We start from the raw sequence: 25,085 nt of genomic DNA, 5'->3' as shown, positions 1-25,085 counted from the left end.
AGTAAGGAATGAAGTTATGTGGCTTTTTTCTTTTTCCTTATATCTGATTTAGCATCCTATTAATACTTAATGGAGTAATGGTTCTGTTTTTTGTTTTTTTGTTTTCTGTTTAGATGTTTGGAAACTGGACATTCGGCACCTTGGTTTTCACAGTCATGGTTATTACAGTCACAGTCAAGGTATGGTGCAGAAATTAGAAACATGGACACATTTTGTATCTGTATAATTCAAAGTCAATTTTGTTTTTTTTTTTAACTGTAGGTTGATATGTTTGCCTTTTAACTTCTTTTTTTAGTCATGAATAATTTCACTGATTGCTATTTTAATATTTCATTTTAATTTTTATTAAAAAACATTTAAGTTTGTTATTTTGGAAAGCCTCAGCTGATTTTTATGGTCAAATAAAGGTTAACCTCACAATATTCATCTCTGAAATTTCACTTCCCTATATATAATGTTAAATAACCCAGGTTGTTTTAGTCCATGGAGTAGAGAGTAAAGTATTCAATAAATTTCAGTGCTACTTCCTCATAGAAGAAAAACATTATAAACTTGAAATTATTCAATTTCATATGGACCCTTTCATTAATATTTATCTTCTGAGGGACTTGCCATAGGCACCTTAGGCACTTAAAATTACTACATTTTATTCTTATATTTCATCTATGAAGTTTAATTTAAGTAAGTATTGTTTTGTATTAAAGATTAAAAAAAATTTTTTTTAGATGGCTTTGGAAACTCATTTTTGGACCTGGATCAACCATCTTGTTACCTGGGGATCTATTATATTCTATTTTGTATTTTCTTTGTTTTATGGAGGGATTCTCTGGTAAGTAACTATATTATATTTTAATTATATTGCTTCAACTCTATTTATTATGATAGGTTATGTTATGAACAAATTCTGCTCAGAATAATTTTGAGACCCTATTCGGTAATAAATTTGCTTCTTTCAGTTGATCTTACTGATAGGGAGAAGCAAAATTAACAATTACTGAATATATACTATGTTCTAGTGGTTTTAACTTAAGATATTATTATCTCTATTCTTTCAATATGGAAACTGAAAACCAAGATAACAAAGGTTAAGAAGTAGCAAAGCTAGGGTTTAAACCACAGTTGTTTTACTGTACACTTAGTGTTCAAATTACAGTAACCATATTACCTCTAAATTATCAGTGTACATAATATAAGTCACATAGAACCATTATTTTTATGAATGAGTTAACTTCTTTTTCAAAAGTAAATAATCTGCTTCGTCTTTATTGGTAAAATCAGATATTCTGTCACTCTGATAGATTGAAAATTAATGCCTCTCTTAAGATTCTTTAGTGAGTGAGAATCTAAAATCTCTCCTTTGGAGAATTACATTTGCCCGCTGTGTCTTTGATGCCAGTGTCAGGCAGAAAACTACACAAAGTAGCCAAAACATCTTGGATTAAATATTAACCTCCATTTAGGATCATACAAGGATACCCTTATTATCATCTAGAATGTTTAATTTTAATCCTCTTTATTTTTCCATTTCTTTCTGTATTTCCCCATATTCTTTTGAAGTGATCTATACAAAAATTCCAAAAAGAGTATGTCGACTATACCTATTACTATGTAGAATTTGTAATTGTGAGTGTATTTATTGTAAAATACATTTTTAGAGAAGAACTTCTAAGAAGAGCTTTTCAGCCTAGGATTTGAGTAATCAGTATTTAGTTGCTTAGTGGAAAGTATTTTGTTACATACTTTTCCTTGCTATTCTTGGTCTCATAAGTCTGTATTACTGCATAATTCTTTTGATATCCTACTGCTCAGGTAGAGTTACCTAGTCAGCTGCTTGTCACCCTCCTAATAATAAAAACTATAGTTGTCATTGAAAATAATTAAATTGGATTTCATTTTTAACAATTAAAGTCTCTCTTGTTTTATTACATATGCAGTTAATTATACTAATTCCAAATTTTGACCATTTGCCTGGAGTAATCTTAAAATTATGACGTTCATAGTGGATTTACATGATGCTTTGATTTAAGAAATTGTCTTACCAGTTTTCTACTTAAATGTTTATATTTATTTTTGAAAGAGAGAGAGAGGCAGAGTATGAACAGGGGAGGGGCAGAGAGAGACACACACAGAATCCGAAGCAGGCTCCAGGCTCTGAGCTGTCAGAACAGAGGCTGACACAGCGTATGAACTCATGAACTATGAGATCATGACCTGAGCTGAAGTTGGATGCTTAACCAACTGAGCCACCCAGGTACCCAGTTTTCTATTTCTATTAAGCCTACCTTCTTTCTTTGCAGGCCATTTTTGGGCTCCCAGAATATGTACTTTGTATTTATTCAGCTCCTATCAAGTGGTTCTGCTTGGTTTGCCATAATACTTATGGTTGTTACATGTCTACTGCTTGATATTGTGAAGAAAGTATTTGAACGACAGCTCCATCCTACAAATACTGAAAAGGCACAGGTAACCACTTTTTATATACAATACCTTTTTAATTAGAGGTCTGTAATGATGAATAGCTGTCATTATAATTTGCTTATATCACAGAATAGGAAATTATCCATTCTTGTGTCAAGTATTTCGCAAAATAAATATTATTATATGTGATATTTTTTAGTTGTTTCTTATTTCTATTAATTTTGACTCCTGGCAAATTAAAATTTTCTTAAATTATACTGTTTATTAACAGAGTGCTAGATTTAAATAGAAGACTATCAAGTTATGTCCAGATAAACATAGTAACTATGTTTTAAATAACATTACGGCATTCTATCAGAGATCTATAATTGGGATAAATCCATGTCTTTTAGATACACATTAGAATTCTAGCATCAGTTTTTCACATGACTTTGTTTTCAACAAGAGTCTGAAATACGTTCTTTAACCTAAATAATTTTTACAGAATGGATTTTTATAAAATATATTTTCTTACTAAATGCATATTAATAAATATTAACAATGTGTTACATGGTGTTTAAGAATATAGTCTTTAGAGCCTGATAATTCTCAGTTCAGAACCCAGTTCTACCACTTGGTAGCTCCGTAACTTTAAGTCTCCCTTTCCTCATGAGTAGTAAAATTATGATAGAACTATCTATTTCATTACCCTTATAATGAGGATTAAGTGAAATAATGTTCAATAACATAGTAGATGCTCAGGAAATAATAGCTATTTAGTTGAATGTGCCATTTTGTATATTTGACTTGTACATGGTTGAGACTTTTTCTGCATATTTGCTACACACTAAGCAAATTTTGTTTAAATTTTGAAAATTTAGTTGTGTATTCAAAAATAGAATAATTGCTCCCTAAGTATGTAGTGATCTGAGGTGGGTTCCTAAATGATGTATTAGCTTTAATTTCAGTTGATCATATCAACATTTCTTTAGCATTTCTTTGCTTTGGTAACTAAGTCCTAGCCAATATACATTTTAACTCCATTGAAACAGCATAGGCCTCTGAAGCCTGACAGACTTAATTCAAATACCATCTTAACCATTTATAAAATGTGTGTCCCTAATCAAGTCACATCCCTAAGCCTCAATTTCCTCCTCTGTAAAATCAGAATAATAATTACTACCTTACATGATTGTCGAGATAATGAATATAAAACACCTAACCCTGGGCCTGTACGTAGTGAGTCCTCAGTAAAAGCATCATAATTATCAAGACAGTGAGGATGTTCCTCTGTGATACTAATTTCCAAATGGGGCTGGAGAAATTTGCATAATTGATTACTCTGTGCTCACATAGTTACATCAGCATGGAGAAACTTTTCTATTCTGCAGTATATTCCTTAAATGTATATCAAAAAGGTTTGTGTATCTTTTTTCTAATCTTCAGACATAAATATTTATAGTAAGAAAGTATTAAATGTATTAAGTGTATTAAATACATTGTCTATTACACTTTTTCTAGACCTTTATGGATAACACATTTGTCTTCCCCTCTTGGCCTATATAAAGTTATATTTCACCAAAATATATTAACGACACCACTTTTAAAACTTAATTCTTTATAAAAGTAATCAGATTTATTTACATTTATCTTTAGATACATGAGAATATGTGTATTTATAGAGATTTCTTATGATAATAAAAAGTGATATTAGTTCTTGCTACCTTTTCTATGGCCTCTTTTTAAAGGATTACATAGGAAATATTTGTCACCTAAAAGTAGACCTTTACACCAGAAAAAGCTAGAAGTATTTTATATATATTTTGGTTCTTTTACCATAGGTTAAAATCGATTAAAAATGGAACATGGGGTAAACTAAACTTATTTTAAATGGGTGTGTAATCTAGTACAATCTCCCTTTTGCACCGCTAAACTTAATTTTAAATGACTTGACCCGATGTTCTATTGTGGTCCAACCCAAAGAGGAAATGTTTACTTCAATTCAGAGATCTTCTAACCTGCTGGGGGTTTTTGTGGTTTTTTTGTTTTGTTTTGTTTTGTTTTGTTTTGTTTTTGCTGAAACAGTATATGGTTATTCACATCCTATGTGTGACATTATTCCTTTGCTACAAGCCGTAATCTTTATTATTTCAGACTTATACCATTACCACTGATTTCAAATGATGAAGAAATGGTTAGAAAATTGTCAGACACTTCATTGTTTGCCAAAAGTAGCAAGAAAAAAAAACCATAAAAAAAAAAAAAGAGTTGTCAGCATTTATTTTGAGCTTTGTTTTTCTCCAGAATAACCATGTGGTATTAAGAATGAAGAATAAATTCTCTTGATTGCAGAGCCAACAGCCCTACAAATGTCAGTCATGTATGTGTACCATGTATATTTCCTATTCTTGGAGGAACAGATGTCTTTACAAAGTTTGTCCTGTGTCTGTCTCTTAGGTGATGATTACAGCTCACTGACTTGTTGTATGTACCATCCCTTTTCTGTCCACTTATAGATGTACTCCAACACAGTTGCTTTAAGTGACGAGTTCATCGCACTGCAGCCATTGTCGAGGGCCAGGAATCAGCTGAGCAAACTTAGGTAGAGTAGGAGGAGTAGAACCTTGTTAACTCTTCTGCATGCTAAAGGTCAATTAAACAATATTCAAAAGATGGGCAGAGGCATGAAATAAGAGTGGGGCATTTTTGTTAGCACAGCTCTGTCTCTAATTTGACCTTTATTAATATGTATATTAAAACTTAAAATATATATCCATTTCTTCTTTGAACTGAAAATTCAGATGAAAATTCAGCATAACAGGACAGAGATCTGTACCTTGTTACCTATTGTACACCTTAACTACCTTTTATAGTACAATTCTGATGCTTCTGCTTGTCATATTATTTTCATAATTAAGGATGCTCCTGCATGTTGAGTAATTTAAGCTACAGAAATTCATCATAAGGTTTAAAGTTTTTTTAAGTTTCAGTTACTTGGAACTGAGAGTTGCCCATTTTTTATCTTGCCTTAATTCGTGCTGTAAATACATGTGTGTGTTTGTCTTTGTACACTGTAATGGCTGCTGAAACATTTCATATCCTTGCTACTGTTTAGTGCATCTATAAATTGCACAATATATTTTGTATCTCATATATATATATGAGATACATATATTTATCTCCACAGACAGATCCATTCTGTCCGTTACCACAAAAATAATAATATAGATGTCTTTTTATAGAAGAGAATGAAAGTTTTAAATCCTGAAACTTTTGATAATTAAGTCACCAGAACTATTTATTAACTTTAACTCCAGTCTGATTTGAAGAGAGAAAGTAATATAACTAATAACTAAAAAAAAAAATTTTTTTTTTTACTTTTGGCACTTTTCAGTTTCTCACCGTCAGTATCTTGTGTATTCTTAATATGTTTTTTTAATTGTTTTTTATTTTCAAAGTTTCTAATCTATGTTCATTTGATCAAGCAAATGGCTTTGACAAAGCAATGCTTAAGTAATGGCTTTTATAACTCTGAATTCATAATTTTGAGCTGTTCTAAAGTTTTATCAAACTTTTTGATTTTATTTTTATCTTCCAGATTTTTGATATATTCTACTTTGAATTACAAAGGTGTAATAATTGTACATGAATATAAAAATGGGTGTTTAAGTGGTAGTCACCTAAATTTTATGTTTAAAACAAGAACTAAAATCAAAACAAACTTGAAGATTTGCCTTCACCTTTGGTTGAGTCAAATATGTATAACACGTGTTATCCATATGTGCCTTTCTGAAAACAGTGGGTATTTATCACATTTTTGAACATCTAATTATTTAACTCTAAGGCAGTAGGAGACCTTGTTACTTAAAAGAACACTCTGACAACTCTTTTGTTAAGTAAAGATAAGTTTTGTTTTGTAAATAATCTTGCCATTTTTATGAAATCATATTTTCACATATCATGTTGGCTTAAATCAAGCCATGTTTTTTTTGTTTGTTTGTTTTTGAGCAATAATAGACTTAAAAACAATTGGGTAAGGATATCATAAATTAGAGAGATCCCAGGTTCTGTAACAATGTGCTAGGGTAGTCAGCTTAACATTCATCTATGAAAAGAACACAGTGAGAGCAGGTATATGATCAGGTAGCCTTTGCTGCAAGCCACCCTCCAGTCAGATGGTGTAGCAAAAGGAAGAGCCCTGTTGGGAAGACAGCAGCCCTGGATGTTAGTGATGCCCTTGGCACTGCGGCTTATGTGTCCTAACCTAATTAGTTCATCTCTGAGTCTCCAGGTCCTTTACCTGTCAGATGATCATTTTATGTACTGTGGTCTATTTACTTATTGTCAGCATCAGAAAACAAAAAGAAATACTATGCTCAACCAAAGGCCAGGCAGAAATACCAGGTGTTTAAATGAGCAGTGAGTGACCACTATGTGGACATTTGCTCCTAGCTGCATGAAGAACAAGTGTTCATATACATCTATCTGCTGCTGCATCCTGTGAATTTTGAATACATCTTGTTCTTGAACTGCATTAAATAGTTTTTCTGGGTGTGATCCATGGTAGCTTAATTGTTTACTGTTGTGACAGAAAAGTTGTGCAGATATAAAATATCTTTAAGAGCCTTCAAATCTTTAATCAAGTTAGTACTTCTTAAGAACCATTAATACGAAACTATTAACTTTTTTTAATGAAAGAAAACTCATTTTGAGTATTTTCCCATCCCTTATAGCCAAAGCTATAATAATAATAATAATAAGCTGTCTTTACATAAGCTTATTGTACTCTTGAAACCAAGGACTTCTGCTTCATTTTTTATATATGTAAGACACTCACCATAGCATTTTTTTTTTTCACAGAAATAATTATTGGTCAGTCCTAAGACTGAGAAAACACATAGAAATAAGGAAAATTTTGTTTTTTATTCATTGAGGACATCTTCTTGTAATTTAAAAAAGATTAAAATTAGCATGGCTATAGGCACATACTCCTGAGAAGAATATAGAAACAGCAAAGAATAAAAATTTGTGTAAATTAATTAGCACTCACTAAAAAAATATATTTCAAATTAAAGATTAAATTAATTTTGTTAAAAAATTAAATCAAGCCCCCTGCCCCTTACCCACATGTCTGACATTTGAAGGCCATGTGAATGAGCCTTCTACTCTGCTGACGTTCACTTGGAGTAGAAAAGTCTTTTAAGAAGGGAGCATAAGGGTTGTGAAAGTGGGCATACATACCTTTGCAATAAGAACCCTAAATCTTGGTGACAAGGAATTTAATAGAAGGAGTTGAATTTCAGTGAAGGAAATCTGGTTTTAAATTAATTTTGTGCACTGGAAAATCATGGCTTAATTTTGTGTGCTTTGTTGTATTCCCCTAAAGAAGCTGCCATTAGCTCTCTTTTGTGACGATAAATGAATGCGGTGTTGTATGAACATTCATTTGTGCCTCGCAGATTGCAGACCCCAACTTGCTGTTTTGATTCTAAACCTATTATACAGTGAGAGTATTGTTCTGTAATATGAGACTTGTTGCTTTTCTGTCCTTCCAGATGGAAGAAGATAAGGGTTCAGTCAGCTCAGCATATGAATTTGCTGAAAGCAAGCACAGAGGGGAGGACAGTAGGCACCTGCTAGCTGAGGCTTGCAGCCAGCAGGACAGTTCTTGCGTGCACTAGGTAGTACTGCGCTGGACCTGCCTGGGGACATATCCGCTAAGTTCTCATGCTTGGGGCATGCTGTGGGAGAACTGGCCTGACTCCTAGTTTTTATTTCACTAATCCTTCATTGTTCCTCATGTGTTTACTGTTTTTGTTGACTTGTCTTCCTTTTTTGTGATCTTTACATTTTTTTATGTCCATCTCTGAATATTTTACTAGTCTCTCTTTGGAGTTACAGTGTTAAATCCTACTTCACCTCAGATTCTAACCTAGTAAGGTATTCTCACAACCTATTCAATAAACTATTCCTTTTTACTTCTTTTGAAAGTATGTCATGCTATTTCTGTTATTTCTGAAATCAGTTTTCCCATTTGAAGTGGTAGTTGTGCACCATTTTATGCATCTTAATATAGTTAGACACCAGATTACTTGTCTAGGTCTGGAGTTAAATGATCAGATGAGTGAGTGCTTAGAGGTACTGAATAATTTTCTGTTGACCGATAGTCCTCAGATTCTCACTTCTTTTCATAAACTTTCCTGGTTATATCTTTGTCCTAAAAAAGTATGAATTGATGAGGACTTGATTCATTCACCTCTTGAGGAGTAAATCCTGACAACCACTTCTAGACCTAATTAGGATATGCAGAATATTTTGATTGGTAGTAATTATGGAGGATAAAAATTCTCACTACTAATAATTATATTTTTACTTGGGTTATTTGCCTTTTATATATTATAATTATTGGTCAAGAAGGTACTATTGTCTCATTTGGGATAAAACCTCATAAATGGTGAAACTTTAAAACAAAGCTACTTGGGGCGCCTGGGTGGCGCAGTCGGTTTAGCGTCCGACTTCAGCCAGGTCACGATCTCGCGGTCCGTGAGTTCGAGTCCCGCGTCAGGCTCTGGGCTGATGGCTCGGAGCCTGGAGCCTGTTTCCGATTCTGTGTCTCCCTCTCTCTCTGCCCCTCCCCCCGTTCATGCTCTGTCTCTCTCTGTCCCAAAAATAAATAAAAAACGTTGAAAAAAAAATTAAAAAAAAAAAAATTTAAAAAAAATAAAAATAAAACAAAGCTACTTGAAAATTATAAATCTTAACTGTACCATGGAATCAGACCATAGAACAAGTACGTAATTTCAAAAATCTGAATTATTCTGGGAGACATATTTTTAAAGTTAGATTACTTTAGTGAACTGCTCTAAATGAAAAATGTTGATTAATTATTTCATTGTTATTATTACTATTAATTGAAAAGAAATTCAAAACAATTCTCAACTTTTGTTTTGGGATTCTCTATATAATTATTTTTGGTATATATTTATCTGGTATTCTGCTTTGATAAATATAGAAAAATTCTTAACTTTTAAAATATGCCCTGATTGAGCCACAAGGAAAACTCAGCTGACGAGGTCTCTGGGTAAAGAGGGGGAGCTGGCCTGGATTTATATTATGTCCTAGATAATCTACAAAACAGATAATCCACGTGGGACCTGATTAGACTAAAACTATAAAATTATTCCTGTCCTTTGTGATAAAAGTTCCCCAAAGGTTCAAGTTCAAGTGGGTATTTCATGAGACATGGATCTAGTCTGCTTTGCTTTCATATGTCCGTTAAAATGTATGATACAGTTGAGAGTTGAGTTCTTAGAATGCTCCTAATAATAGGGCCTTGTTATGATTACTTTTACAAAGGGGTGATAAGTGAGTTTTCTCATCATCCTGTGATAGTTGGTCTTTCTTCCTGTAAACAAGATGATAGAAGAACACTGAAACTGTGAATATGATTTTAGTAAAATTGCTGGGGGTATTACCCTGATCTGCATCTTTTTTTTTTTTTTTTTTTTTGCATATCACTTTCATTGTTGAGTGAAATATACCTTGAATATTTTTCTTATATAGTTTTCTGCCTTTGGTATGTATTTTGAGATAAAAATCACTTCAAAAAAATAAGTATTATATAATATCCCTCTAATGTTTTTTCTGCCTTGAAATAGCAGTTGTTTTCCTCTAATCAAAATTTGGTCAGCTTTGTCAGATCAGGCAGAGGATGATACTGAGCCCTAAATGTTGTCATGGGCTAGGGCTTTCTAATCATCTCCCTCCCTTCCACTGTCACCTGCCTCCTTGGCTTCCATTGTTTTGTCATTTCTCTGTCACTGGATTCCTGGCCTGTTCTGGATGCTCTCTTTCCAGCTGTGCTGTAAGGATGTCAACAGGATGTTAGGACTATTGACCTTTCTCATTGTGCACCTGGATGCTTAAGCCCCTGCCTGAAACCTGCCACCACCCCAAACAAAAAAACATTTAAAAAAAACAAAAAAACAAGTCACCTTCCTCTTCTGTGACAAAGATGCTTCTAGCACTGTCTCATTTAATTAACAAAGAAGTGAACTAGAAAGGAACAGAAAACCTTAATGGCCTGTATTCAGTTGTTTGCCACTAACAGCTACACTTTTCTGAGTGAGTAAAATTTCTGTGAGGAAATAGAATTGAACATTTTAAAAAACAAATAATACTAAGGCTGCCATGAGTAGCAGGACCTGGCTGCATACCTGATAAGTACAACACTTTACAAAATTAATGTTATTTTCAAATCTGTGCTGACTTATTTGAGCAACTTTTTCATCTGGAGGTTGAAATGAAGAAAAATATTAGCGTTGACATTATTTCTACCAAACAGTTATCCTCTGACATTCTCTGGATGATTGATACTTAGAAAACTGAATCCTTAACATCAGCTGTACCATGGCTTAGTTCATTAATTAGTGCTATTCTGATTTACCCTCTCCATGAAAATTGGTCATTTTTCCATTTTTTACAGATACAGATACTTTTCTTCACTTAAATTTCAAATTCCTAGTCAGATACTGTTATTTATGTTGCAGCCACCTCATTAAAATAAAGGGGACTCAGTCTTTTTGAAACTAGAATAAACCAAATTATTAAAATAACCATACCTGATAGATGTAATTCTTACCGTATGCTTATTTTAATAGTTAAATTTAGGCAATACATACAGATGTAAATCTCCTTTCTGGAGATACCTAAAGGACAGTATGGAGGTATTTAAATTTATAACCACCCAAAGCTGTTTGTTTTACTTGAGGAAAAGGAAAAGAGGGAAGGGAGCATAGAGGAGTGAACGGGAGCTTGAGGCATGTTATGGAGAAATAGGCCTTGAGTAAGAGACAGCAGTCTTCCAAGTGCCATCACCAAACAGCTCTTGCAATTCTGAATAATGAGATGAAGCCATTATTTGTGTTAGGGGTTTTATTATTCTTAACCAAATTTGGAAATTAGTAATATTGGATGATTTTTGATTTCACATTAAAAAGAAAAACATTTCCTTGAACACAACCTTTTTTCTTTTCATAATTAGTTTCCAAGTATCTCCTTTAAGACTTTACAAGATTCTCACTTTGATTATATATTTATTATAAAACTGTTTTAAAGCAACAGAACATATATGGTTAATAGTTTACTAATTCTTATTTAAACTTTAAAAAACTATTTGACTTGGTAGGTAAGATATCATAGAAATGACTAATTTAGAGATGTATGACAATTTTCTAACATTTAGAAGAGTCAAGAAAGATAGAAGATATATAGAAACAGAAGCACTAAGAGAAACTTTTAAATGTTTACTATCACTGACATGAAAATAATGGAATAAGAGCAGTGAGTCAGAATTTATGTCAAAAGGCAAGTTCTGTAAAGATGAAAATTTTTCTTAATCATACATAGTCATATTGAATGCCCATAGTTTTTTGCTGGGCAGCACTTCTAGCTCTAAGGTATGTGGCCATTCCTGGGAAGCAAGTGCAATAGAGAGTGTCTTACCAATAAATCAAAATTTCTGGTAAAATAAAATGCCACCAGGTAGAGTCTCATTCCCATTACTTTGCTTTTTTTTCTTTTCTTGTATTTATAAGCCGTCCGAAAAAAGAAATAATTGCCTCTCCTTACTTTGAATGAAATGAGATTTAAATGCTCCATCCTTTTCCTACCCCCCCGTTAGTTATACTGGCAGCTGTGGCTGCATGTACTCTGGCTGGGCTCCCAGATCCTGAATATGAGATCAAAGATATATATATATGGGAAAGTGGTAGAGCTTGGGAGTTTGCTAGAGAACAGTGTAGTTTTTTATATAGATAGCAGCTTTACACAACTAACCAGCATTCAGCATTTTTAAAGCAGCCGGGGTTTGTATATATTATACATATTATAATATATATTATATATGTAATGTATATAAAATACATATATTTTAGCTTAGTTCAAAAGGTGATCTGAAGAAGTCATTTCTTTATAACATTTTTGATATTTCAAGATGTTTACTCTCTCTGGGGTTGTCCATGTATTAATACTTTTTCTTAGATTTTAAAGTGAAAGGTTATGAGTACAAAATAAGATTATTACCTAAAGTTAGATCCGGGCTTAAGCAGTGTTCTACACATATGGGGCACTCAAATGCTGCTGACATTATGGATGTCCTCTTCAGTGAATCCTTGTCAGTTGAATATCAGCTATATAAGCAAAACACAAGTTGTTATATTAAGAAATACCAGGCAGACTCCTCGTTTCTCTCTAGTTTCTAGTCTAGTTTGGTGTTCCCTAGCCAAATGTGAAAGACTGGTTTGTTTTCTTGCTTTGTTTTTAATTTCCAATCTATCACAGACCAATACTTTCGTAAAATGCAATAAAAATTAGTTACAGTTGACCATTGAATAATGTGAGGGTTAGAGGCTTACTGACCCCTCATGCAGTAAAAAATCCACATGTAACTTTTGACTCCTCAAAAACCTAACTAATAGCAAACTGTTGACTGGAAGCCTTATCAACAACATGAAGTGCCAATTAACATATATTGTATGTTGTAGATATTATGTATCACAATAATGTTTTCACAGTAAAGTAAGCTAGAGAAAAAAAATCACAAGGAAGAGAAAATAACATTTGCAGTACTGTACATGTACTTATTGAAAAAAAATGTATGTGTAAGTGGACCATGCAGTTCCAACCCATGTCGTTCAAGGTCAACTGTACTAGGAAATGAAATTTAAAAGATAAATAAAATAAGCCTTGATTTTAAAATTATTATTAGATTCAGCAGTTATAAAAGTATTCTGTCAAATTGCCATAAAATTTTTTAACCTCTTATTCTTACAGATCTGAAACACTTACCTCCTCATAGGCCAGTAAAAAATGTTTTCCCCAATCAACACTGATCCATGGATCACACTTTGAGTGGCACTGGTCTCTTTGCAAGGAAGCAGGCATAACAGCTACTTTCTTACACTGAGACTAAACATGTGCTGAGTACACATCATACTTTTCTACCCACACATAGTTACTCATTCTCTTCATCTAACAGCTACTGAAATCCCGCCCAGTTTTCAAAATGTGTTCCAGATGCTATCTTTTCCATCAAATCTTTCATGCCCTCCCACCAATACCAGCAACGACAGCTTTCCTCCTCTTTTTTAGTATTTGTAGTTTGCCTCATACCATAATTATAAGAAGGCAGCATAAGAGCATGATAAAGAGTTGTGGGCTGTGGAATTAAAGAAACCAAGACTCAAGCCTCAGCAGGGTGGTCTTGAACAAATTCTTAGCTTCACTGTTTCCTCATCTGTAAAATGTTTCTGAATATGGTGCTTATCCCTGAAGTTTCTTATAAGTTTTAAATGAGAATAATCCATGAGAAGCATCTTAATAGTGATTGGCACATGCACAGTAAGTATTCCATTAATGTAACTGCCATTATTATTTTTTCCTGACTTATCTCCCACCTTTTTCCCTTATTAACTTATTAACTCACTGGATTGCTGTCTCCTATAAGAACCAGTACAGTGCCTTGTTCAATAAGTAAAAGTTTAATTTAAGTGCTTATACTATTTAAATTACACAAGCAAACAGTGGAATAGACTCCAGAAAGAGACTACTGATAGCTGGAGAGGTGAGGGAGGTTTCATGGAGATGATAATATTTAAACTGAACTGGGTGTAGGAGTCAGCATTCTGACTCTTTGGTGACCAGCCCTGACATATGCCCAGAGGCAAGGAACACTGCATTGGTTGGCTGTGTGAAGACTGTACAGGAGCATTGGCAAGTTGAGCAGGAAAGGTAGCCTGAGGTCAGGTTACAAAGGGCCTTGAGGCCTCCTTGTTGTGTTGTAATTTTTTGAGCATGTGGGGGCTTTAGAATCCTGTTTCCTGTAGAGGGTGATTTTGAGATGGAGGAAAACAGAGCCCAAGGAGGAAAGTGAGAGACTGATGAAATCTTATTACTTAAACCAACATTTCCTAAACTGTTCCTCTGAATATTAATATTCTTCCTAGTGTTGACTGATTCCCAGTGGCGGCAGGTGTGGGGGAAAGGTTTTACTTAAAAAAAACAAGTTTGAGAATTCGCACTATGTCTGGCTCTCCCCCTGGAGATTGACCACACATCCTGACTTATTGACAACGCTTTGCTCAATAAGTCTATTTAGACCATCACTGAACTGTTTCCCAAACTTAATTAATAGGCCATGGAGCTTTTTTTTCATGAAACATCTGTAAAACGTCTCTCAAAACACAGGTTAAGAAACAATACCATAAACAGTCCTAAACCAAGGGTATTGTGATGAAAGAACAAGTAAAACTTGGCTACTTCTCAGTGCTTAGCAGATCCTAGGACATTGGTGCAATCAGGTAATTGCCAAACAGGAACTGTGTTGTCTCACAATGCCTGCTATCTGGCAGGATTACTCTGAGCATAGAGTTTGCAGACCTCACCCACTGCTTATGGTCAGAGTGCCAGGTTATTTATGTTCCATCATATTTGTCTTCTGTCCATCATGAGCGTCTGTCCCCTGTCTGTCCCCTGTTGCCATGCCTACCCTCAACACTTGGTGATTCCCAACCTTTGTGAATTGCAACACTCTAATAAATGTATTTTCATTGTTCTCCCTCCTCTATACTTTCCAAAGATTTGTTGTACAGTATGTTATATATGTAAAGGAAAGTGAGTGAAAATAAGTTTGTTTAAAATAATAACCCCTGAGAAATTTAGGAGTGTCCTTGTCTGTGTCAAAACCAGGGTTGGGATTCATTGGGCTATGTGGTCATACCATTTTTTCCCCTCATTTTAACAGGATTAAAATTAGTAGTAGTAATGGCTTTAAGTTATTTTGCTGGGTTATTTATGCCTGAATCAGTATAAATCTTGCATACCTTCAGAAATTAATAAAAGTCCTAATAGTAGTAAGTCACTTGTTTAAGAGATTTTAGTACATCTACCATTAATTTTTTTTAAAGCAAGATAAGCTGATTAGGGGCATGATTGGCTCTTATTAGTTGCCTAGCAAATTTAAGGTAAATGATGCTTTTTTCAAGGATAATTATGGAGTGCATATATATAGAGTGCTTAGAATTTGGCACATAGTAAACACTACGTATTTTCTACTATTGTTGTTGTTGAAGATTGGGGTTAGGTCCTGCCTGGTTGTTATTTCCCAGTCTTCAAAATGGTTCACACTCCACTTTTCTCAATTGCTAGACATTTGTAATTGAAATTACAGGAGCATTTCACATAAACAAAAACTCAAAGAAGAATTCGAATTCATTCAATTTGAATGAGTGATGTAGATCATTTTGACTAAAATAAATAAGATATAAAATCCAAAATCTTTGCATATTTAAATAATATCCAGCCACTTATTTTTATATAATTATTTTGTTTGACTTCTAATTTAGATCACAGTGCCTTTTGAGCATTTTTGCATATTACTCTTAGAGCCCTTCATCCATTTCCATGTTATAGAAAACATATATGTATATACATTACATTTGGTTTTAAAGTGCTTGTTGTAATTTTTTAATGCTTTTTGGAAATCCAAATCTGTAAATAACTTAATTTTTTTCTGCTTCAACTCCTCCAGCTTATTAAAGCAAATTCAAGTATCAAGTGCTTGGACTCCATGTGCTGTTTCTCAGAAGGAGAAACAGCGTGCGCATCTGTTGGAAGAATGCTGGAACGAGTAGTAGGAAGATGTAGTCCGACCCATGTCAGCAGGTGTGAAATTTCTTTAAGTAGCCTTTGCTGCAGATGAGTATCCTATAAACTGGAACAGGATGAACCTGCATCTCTAGATACCTAATAAATCAGCCGCTGGTTTTACCAACTGAAGCGGGGAAGTGTGCTATTTATTAGCATTCTTTGATGGTAGATTTCACTTTGTGGCCTTGGGGTAGGGGGCTCTTTCGCTAACAGAGGAAGAGAAAGCACCTTTGAAGAGACTTCATCTAATGAACGAAACATTTTGGTTTACAATCTTTTTAAAATGTGCTGAATAGGTATGGTACTCTTATTTGGTTTTTAGAACTTTCTTTTTTTGATTATACCTTATATTACTGTTTTATTTCCTGTATTTGTTTTTTGTTTGCTTTTTGTATTTACAGAATAGTCTACATATAATAGTGAAATCGAAGGATTTTGCTTCTCTTACTCTTCATGTATATTTTCTGGTCAGTCATTTGAGACTGAGGTGTTTATAAACACAAAGGCTGTATTACTGCTCTTCTATACCATTCTATTTCTGTGATGAGGTTTTTTAAATGAGTTGTGATTTGTTTTTGCTTTTTTTTTTTTTTTTTTGCTTGGTATTCATGGTCTAACTAAAAGTTTAGATAAGTTAGGGATGCCAGGGTGGCTCAGTTGGTTAAGCATCTGACTCTTAGTTTTGGCTCCGGTCATGATCTCACAGTTTATGCAATTGAGCCTTCAGCACAGAGCCTGCTTAGAATGCTCTCATTCTCTCTCACTCTCTCTGCCCCTCTCCCACTCATGCTCGCTCTCTCACATGCTTTCTCTCTCTCAAAATAAATAAATAAATGTTAAAGAAAATTTTTTTAAGTTCATAAGTTAGAGCAGACACTTTAAATTATGGTGTAGAAGAATCTTAGCATTTCTGTCCCTTCCCAAATCTGTTTCTTCAATTAGATTTATCAGTGCTTGCTTTTGTGGATCATAACAAAAAATGCCATTTTTTTGGTAAATGCCACTTAAATTTATTTAAAAGTGAAATGGATTCATAAATTTTCCCGAGAGACACACTATTTAGGTGATATTAAAAAGTAGAAGTAACTTTTTTCACACTTAGGTATTCTTAATGTGAATTATATCATAGTTCTAAAATGAGAGTAGTAATGCACTTGTACGCATGAGGAGTTACAGATGGGCAGGGGTAGACAGACGGCAATTTCCATTGTCCAGCGTGTACCACACGAATAATCACTTTCTACATGTGCCATGGCATGGAAAAGGTTGGAAAATACCGCAGGAGCAGGGAATAAAGGATGGAGGAGGCCCTATAATCTAATAAAATAATTTTTCATATTTGCTTAGCTTTGTGTTTTAAAAATGAATAAATACCATTCATATATCATAAAATTCAGGTAACATTTACTGGTGGATTTATTAGTTCCCATTTTGCCTTTAGTTATGGCCATGTCTTTATGGTACAGTTGCATTTATAAATAGCATTCTTATGTTAATATAATGTCTGTGGTTTCAGTCTCCATTTATTGATTATAACATGTGATCAAAAATATTTCCACAATTCTGTGGTATCATTTTGTAGTAATTTTATTCCACATAAAAGAATTACTACGAAGAGTTAAATTTACTGGCACTTCTGTATTATGACTTCCACAATTGTATTGTAAAGTGCATTACAAGAAAGAAGCTCTGTTATGTACCCAAGCCACCAAGTTTTCCAAAAGAAGTTCCTGAAAGACCCACTTTACAATATTATTTTACTTATTAAGACAGCTTTACTATACAGAACTAAGGTGGGAGTTAGACTAAGAGACAACTATAGAACTTCCACGTAATTTTTTAAATTTCTATTTCAGCAGGAAGTTCTCTTTAATGACAGTATACATCTTCACTAACTATTGAAAAACTAAAATCAGGGGTGCCTGGATGGCTCAGTCAGTTAAGTGTCTGATTTTGGCTCAGGTCATGATCTCACAGTTTGTTGGGAGCCCCGCATCAGACTCTGTGCTGATGGCTCAGAGCCTGGAGCCTGCTTCAGATTCTGTGTTTCCCTCTCTCTCTCTCTGCCCCTCCTCCGCTTGTGCTATCTGTCAGAAATAAATAAATATTTTAAAACTATAATTAATTTTAAATAAGCCAAAAATATTTTTTTGCTCTATGTACTGACTTTTTTGTATACCAATAATTCAGGTAATACGCCCCCATTTTTCTTTACGTAGCCATTTTTATACTGCATTATCCCTTTGAACCTGCCCTTGGAATTATGGGACTTATTTCGGCACATGAAGGTGACTGTTATCATCTGTACTTTTTTTCACTTAAAATTGTATCATAATATTTTCTTTTGTAAGACTTTTTTTTTTACTTTCCTAATAAAATGTTTAACAGTATTATCTTATTTGACAGACTATAAATACTTTTCCAAATACTTCCAAAATACTTTTGTCTAACATCTCAGGTTATGTTATTGGTTAGTACTGTCATTATCCCCCTTTTTTCTTCAAACAAATAATCTAAAAAGTCTTTTGAAATCTGTTTGTATTTTCTAGTGGATAAAAATCGATACAGTATGAGAAAACCACTTGGTGCTTTTCAAAGGACTATATGAAAATTGCCTTAGATCCATTAACATTAGATTTAAACTTTGAAAGTCATTTTGATATGTAGAGTTTTGTTTTTGTTTTACATAATTGTGTTAGTGAAATATGTTCGACATTTCTGTTTTGATTTTGGAATAGCTTCTATTCTACACTTCTATTTCATGTCTAACTTAAAAGGTAAAGCAAGGCTGATACTTCTGTTACAAATTGTAGAATCCCTTGGATATTTGTTCCATTAACCTATTAAACATAAAAGGTAATGAGCATCACTTAAGAAATACAACTAGTGCTTTCATATGACATGTTATTCAGCTGATTAAACTTCCACCATCCAGGCACAGAAATTCTTACATCTTATTAGTTAATGTTTTCAAAGGAATATGTCATATTGCAAGCTTGGTTTCAAATGTAGCATCATGGTGCTCTACAAAGGATATACCATCTTGTACACTAAAGGGCTGTACTTCAGCAATAAATGATTTTCTGTATGCATTTTACCAAGTTACTTTATCCTAATCAAAACTATTTTCGGGGCGCCTGGGTGGCTCAGTCAGTTGAGCGTCCAACTTTGGCTCAGGTCATGATCTCACAGTCCGTGAGTTTTAGCCCCGCGTTGGGCTCTGTGCTGATAGCCTGGAGCCTGCTTTGGATTCTGTCTCCCTCTCTCTCTGCCCCTCCCCTGCTCATGCTCTGTCTCTCTCTGTCTCAAAAATAAATAAAAACATTTTTAAAAATAATTTTTTTAAACTATTTCTGAATAGAAAGGAGTTAATATGTAGCTCCAGTATTTAATGTTCTGTCAAATAGGATATTTAACATCTGAATGCACATGTGTGCTTTGAAAAGATCAAACAAAGGAAGCCTTACCTAATAAAATTCTTCTATGTAAGCAATGGTTGGGAAAGAGGAAAGCCTGATATAAAGTACTGGCAATTTGGGAATGGAATCTTGACTCCCGATAATTAGGGTGTTGGCAGTTATGTTTTGTCTTGTGTGTCTAAGTGTGCCTTTTCTTGGATAAATACTTACTCTAAGAAATGTTAATAATCTCATTTCATTCATTTATTTTACAAATACTGAGTGTCTACTATGTGCCAGGTGCAGTTTAGGTACTAGACAGAGGGTGGTGAACAAGCCCTTCCTTAAACTAAGGTGTTTAAGGTTTTCTGGAAACTAATAAAATTAGAGAACCTGTAAATTACCAGTATGGTTTTGTTGCTTATTTGTGTTCCTCTTTGGCAACTTTGTAAAATTTCTAGGTTCCAAACTTCATTATGACTGTACTTGCTTAATTGATTTAAATAACAGAATTTCTAGGAAACAGTGGATATTTGATAAGAGTGAGTTTAGGAGCCACTTTAAATGTTGGTCTCTTCCTCTAACTTTTTTTTTTTTTTTTAAGGAAAGTGGGAACCCTGAAAAAAGTTACATAAAATGTATTGATTTATTGTTTAGTGCTTTTAGTCTTCTAAGAAGAGCCACCTTTGGCTTGGTAATCCTGATACTGAACTTGAAATATAGGTTAGGCTATTTTAAGCCTAGAAGGCTAGTTTGGGTCTAGAGTTATTTTAGCTTAAATTAATAGAGCTGCAAATAAAGTATTAGGTAATTAATTGCTTTTAGGTTTTATCATTCAGACAGTAGTTAACTTTTCCAGACCACTACAGGTTTATTCTCAGTTAAGTGAAAAACCTACTGAGTTACAGCTGTCTTTGATATCTATTGAATAAACAATTTACTGCTTTCAAGCTAATTACACTAAAATCTTTAGAATAGAATTTATAGCTGAAAAGAAATTATGTAATATGAACATATTACTATTTCATTCCAAAGCTTTTGGTAAGTGGGATGTTTGTTTGCTTCTGTAATGTCAAAATATAACCTAGTTGCTTTTTAGTAAAACTGAATGTGCATAACTCTTAGTAACATACTTATTTCTTACTGAATTGTAAAGATTTTAAGAGCATCTCATGCTTTACTACCTGTAGGAATTGTTTTAAGGCTAATGAATGTCTGAATTTTGGCTAATATTTTATATAATGACTAGAGCATTATTTTTTCCAAGTTTTTGTACAATATAAATAGACTGATTCGGTGCTAGTATGAATAATTTCTCTTTAGCATTTAAAAACAAATCAATAAGTGATTATTTTAATATTCAAATTGCATTTTAGAGTAAATTTTTTTTTCTCACTTAAAACATAGGTCCTGGTGAGCCAAACTTTTCTCTTATTGTTACTTTAGATCATGGAGTGCATCGGATCCTTTCTATACCAACGACAGGAGCATCTTGACTCTCTCCACAATGGACTCCTCTACTTGTTAAAGGGGCAGTAGTACTTTGTGGGAACCATTTCAACTCCTTTCCTAAAATTCAGTGTGATCACCGTGATAATGGCCACACTAGTTCTGCAGAATTACTTTCTGAAATTTCAAATATTTCATACTCATTCAGAGTTATAATGGCAAACAAAAAGCATTAACACAAACCCTTTTCAGCTCCCCTAACTTAAATCTGAACATGTCACAATTCATGGAACAGACATTTTCCATCTCTTTGGGTTGTTCCTCGTGCTTATGGGACTCCTAATGGCATTTCAGCCTCTTGCTAAGGCCACTATATTTTAATATCAAGGTAGAAAAGGGAGGTAATTCCTAGTCAATTGTATTTTTTAGTATTAGCTTGGTTATTGAGTCTTCTATTCAGATCTGCTTCTGTAAATTATGCTGAAAAGTTTGCCTTGAAAACTCTATTTTTTTATTAGAGTTATATTTGAAGCTTTTCATGCGAAAAGTTAATGTGAATAGAAAGGAATTTTGGTCGCTCAGTGACCCATGTTGTTAATTCATTAGTGCTTTCTAAGTTCACAGAGCAAATTAGGAGAATGCATTTCCCACCATTATTTACTGCATTATGGGTAGTAACTATATACCAGTACCAAACTTCTCTAAATACTGTAACACAACCAGTAAAATTAACCACATACATGCAAAGGGTATATTATATATATAAATCAGGAATCAAGTCCATTCACCAAATTTCAAATTGATGTTTACTATATTTTTGTGACAGAATACGAAGAACCTGTAGTGGGTAAATTACATACCATTAGCATATTATTTAATGTGTTTATCATTGGATCTTTTGCATGCTTTAATCTGGTTAATATATTTAAATTTGCTTTTTTTCCCCTCTCTGAAGAAGGCTCTGTTTATAGTATTTTCTGACACTGTTGTAAAGTTCAACTATATCAATAAAAAACAAGTTTGGACAGTATTTAAATATTGCAACTATTTTTAATTATATAAATAAAAATATTAGGGTAATTAAATCAACAAAAAGATAAGAGCCTCTTTCTATGGCTAATTTAGAATTGCTCTTGACTTTCAGTAAGCTAGATTATAGAATAAAGGATTTCAGATAAGAATCCTGTTATTTGTTAGGATAGTATACGTTATCTAAGTAGACTACCATGTAAAGTGAAATCTGTCTAGTGCCCCATTACAAGGTAAATTTTCAGGCATGGCTACAGAATGTAAGTAAAACAAAGTTTAAAATGCTAAATCTTAGGACATAATGGCAGCGATAAATTAAAATACTAAGAATGGTTAATCAGGTACATACTGCTGAATTAACTCACTGTACTTCAGTACTTAATTTCCACCAAGTTTATCATATGATCAGTGTTGTCATTTGTTTTGATAAAAAGTAATGTCATTTTAAAATTTGGAAATGATTATTGGTTAAAGAACTTACCCAGCTGTGAGCACATGATGTGTACATACACATTTAAAATTGTTTGGAAATGGCTAAATAAGGTTTTCCAAAATTTTCTTTTGAGAATATAATAATTCCTTTTTGTAGATTTTTTCTGCAACCTTCCACCACTTTCCCATTTCATGAATATCAGATTTCTGGAATTGGGCTGGTAGGGAAAGAATGGTAGAGTCAAGAATTAAGACTTTACCATGTTTGCTGGTGAACTATTTTTTTTGAGTTTTTATTTTCTTGCTAATATAATGTTTGTTTCAGTAGTGCAAGATACTAGGTTATGAATTTCAGCTTAAATATTAATTTTCATAAGTAGCCATTCTTTAAGTCCGATATTCCAAAACCGAGTTTAGCAATATACCGTTATTCCAAAAATACATTAAAGGGATAATACAGTGTACAGTATATACACTTTCCAATTCATGTTCCAGAAGAGGAAATATTGCAGAAATACTCAGGGTAGTTTAGTGGAAGATAACACAGAATTTGCTTTTTCTTAGAATGCCTTATAAAATATTTATATAACAAAATGACATTTAATAGTCCTGCATCGCATCTACCTTACAGTTTACAGTGTCTGTTTGCCGTCAGCCAAACTGCCGACACTAAACTGCCGACACTCGAGGACTACAAAGCCATCAAGCAGTCTGACCAGCTGCAGCAATGCTGGAGGTCAGCTAGCCTATGTGGTGCTTAAGGTGTGATTGAAGTAACTGTCTGCATTCCCCATTTGAAGTTATTTAAGAACTGTACATCAAAGAAACATAAATGCTATCCACTGATACGTTCATCCTACTCTGTTCAAAACCTCTGTTTAAAAGAAAATTATCTTGCAATTGTAAGAAAAGTTTTCTTCATTTATTTAAGAAATAACAGTGTTGCCTACAAGCTTTAAATAGTTTTCTAGTGCTATTACTCATATTTTAAAACAGTACATAGCTGGTAATCACAAAAAATTCCCCTTTGCATATTTCTTTAAAATTGTTTGGAAAGTACGATGTTGGCAATTAACTTCCTCTTAAGCCTGCCAAAACCAGAATAAGATTCTGTGCGTGTTTTTGCTACTTGATGATCTCAGATCTGTTTGCCTCACTTTCTTACCTTTGCCTAACTAGTCTGAAGGCCATATCCCTGAAGATGGTAGCAGGCACCAAGACAGTTTTCAGAATTGCCCACCAGCTGCTCTAAAAGGTGACTCAGCACCCTGCTTCAGCTTTAGCAAGTGCTAGGTTCATGGTAGGAATAGAGTATGGGCCAGGAGAACTACAGCTACCAAGCTTGCCGTGGAGTTGAGAAGAAAGAAGGGGAGAATTTACAGTCTGAATTTCTCTTAACTACCCTCCTCCTTGGGTCTCAGTCTCCATGATACCCAAAGGCTTCCCAGACGTAATCGAAACTCTGGCACTGTCCTGAATAGGAGATTAAACTTAGGCAAATCACCACGTTAGGAAATTGCTTTGCTCTAACCAGATTGTTTCTGCTGTAAGATTGTGAAATTGGGCTTCTCAGAAAAACTTAAGATTCCTATTTGATAGGCAGGAGTCAAGGCCCCTAAAAAAATGTACAGTTAATACCAAAAAAAATTTTAATATGCTACTCTGAAAAGTTATCAGGAGCAGGGGAAATGGGAAAATCATCCATGTTTGTATTTTCCTGTAAAGATCATTTTGGGGGATGATATAAGCAGGTATTAATAAAACAAACACACCAAAGAGTTGTGTAAACATGTTTCATTAATTTTGGTCCCCCTTCAGAGACATTTTTATTTCTACCTTGAAATGAGTCACCTATTTTCATAAAAATAGAACATTATTAAAGTGCTGTTTATGTGAGAACACTTGAATGATTTTCCTACAAAAAAAATAGATCACAACTAATGATACGTTTGTAGTAATGGCGATTGTTAGATTTTTATGGGGAATTAGTAGCTGGAAATACTGTAGCCGCACTTTAGTTTAAAATTGAGGACCTCAGACACTGTGGCTGTCTAATAAAATCCTTTAAAATTTCTCTGCATTGCTAGGAAATGTAGTTACTTATTGTATAAGCTCTCAGTAATTTTTTAAAGTTCATTAAATTATATTTATTGAATAAAATTTTCCTACATAATTAAAAGTTTTTCCATTATTTGTGCATTTTAAGCCTCTCTCTGCTTATTACAACCAGCCAAAAATTTTTTCAATGAAATTTTATTACATTTACCCTCCATTATAGTACAGTAATGCTTTTATGCCTTTCACTGACTCCAGTTTTCAAAAATCCAGAAGTTTTTGGTTTACCCAGATTTTATAGATCATCACTACAGCTCCTGAAAAGTGGTGTGATAGAAATGTACCAGCCATAAAGACCAACACACTTCAAACTAGAAATTGCACCACTCATGAAAAGCCAGCCAACATGAATTTGGAAATGAAATATGTTTTTAAAAATATATAACTGATGTAATGTGTATATATATACATATATATATGTGTATGTATACTATATATATGTATGTATATATATTATATATGTGTATGTATATTGTATATGTATGTATGTATGTATATTATATATATGTATATATATTATATATGTATGTGTGTATATATATATATATATATATACAT

At 33.4% G+C, this 25,085-nt stretch overlaps 1 protein-coding gene across 7 annotated transcripts in view; it reads left to right on the top strand.

The window, feature by feature from the left end:
• Window positions 1–23,892, top strand: part of ATP11B (ATPase phospholipid transporting 11B (putative)) — a 128,110-nt gene extending 104,218 nt beyond the window's left edge. For 3 of the 7 annotated variants that reach the window (XM_049628519.1, XM_049628520.1, XM_049628526.1), the window contains exons 26-30: window positions 114–179; window positions 726–829; window positions 2,298–2,463; window positions 15,986–16,119; window positions 23,044–23,892. In XM_049628519.1, the coding sequence (XP_049484476.1) occupies window positions 114–179; window positions 726–829; window positions 2,298–2,463; window positions 15,986–16,119; window positions 23,044–23,173 (600 nt within the window). In that variant the 3' untranslated portion in view covers window positions 23,174–23,892. Of the gene's footprint in view, window positions 1–113; window positions 180–725; window positions 830–2,297; window positions 2,464–4,913; window positions 5,000–7,952; window positions 8,079–15,985; window positions 18,503–20,948; window positions 22,735–23,043 lie in introns of those variants that run through there. The other 4 variants (XM_049628523.1, XM_049628521.1, XM_049628524.1 and 1 more) reach the window with 4 other exon arrangements.
• The last annotated feature ends 1,193 nt before the right edge of the window (window positions 23,893–25,085 follow it).

The sequence above is a fragment of the Panthera uncia genome, chromosome C2 (assembly GCF_023721935.1).
Source record: "Panthera uncia isolate 11264 chromosome C2, Puncia_PCG_1.0, whole genome shotgun sequence".
Classification (NCBI taxonomy): Eukaryota; Metazoa; Chordata; class Mammalia; order Carnivora; family Felidae; genus Panthera; species Panthera uncia.
The sequence above is the reverse complement of the archived record's forward strand: the minus strand, read 5'-3'. Positions and strand labels throughout refer to the sequence as shown.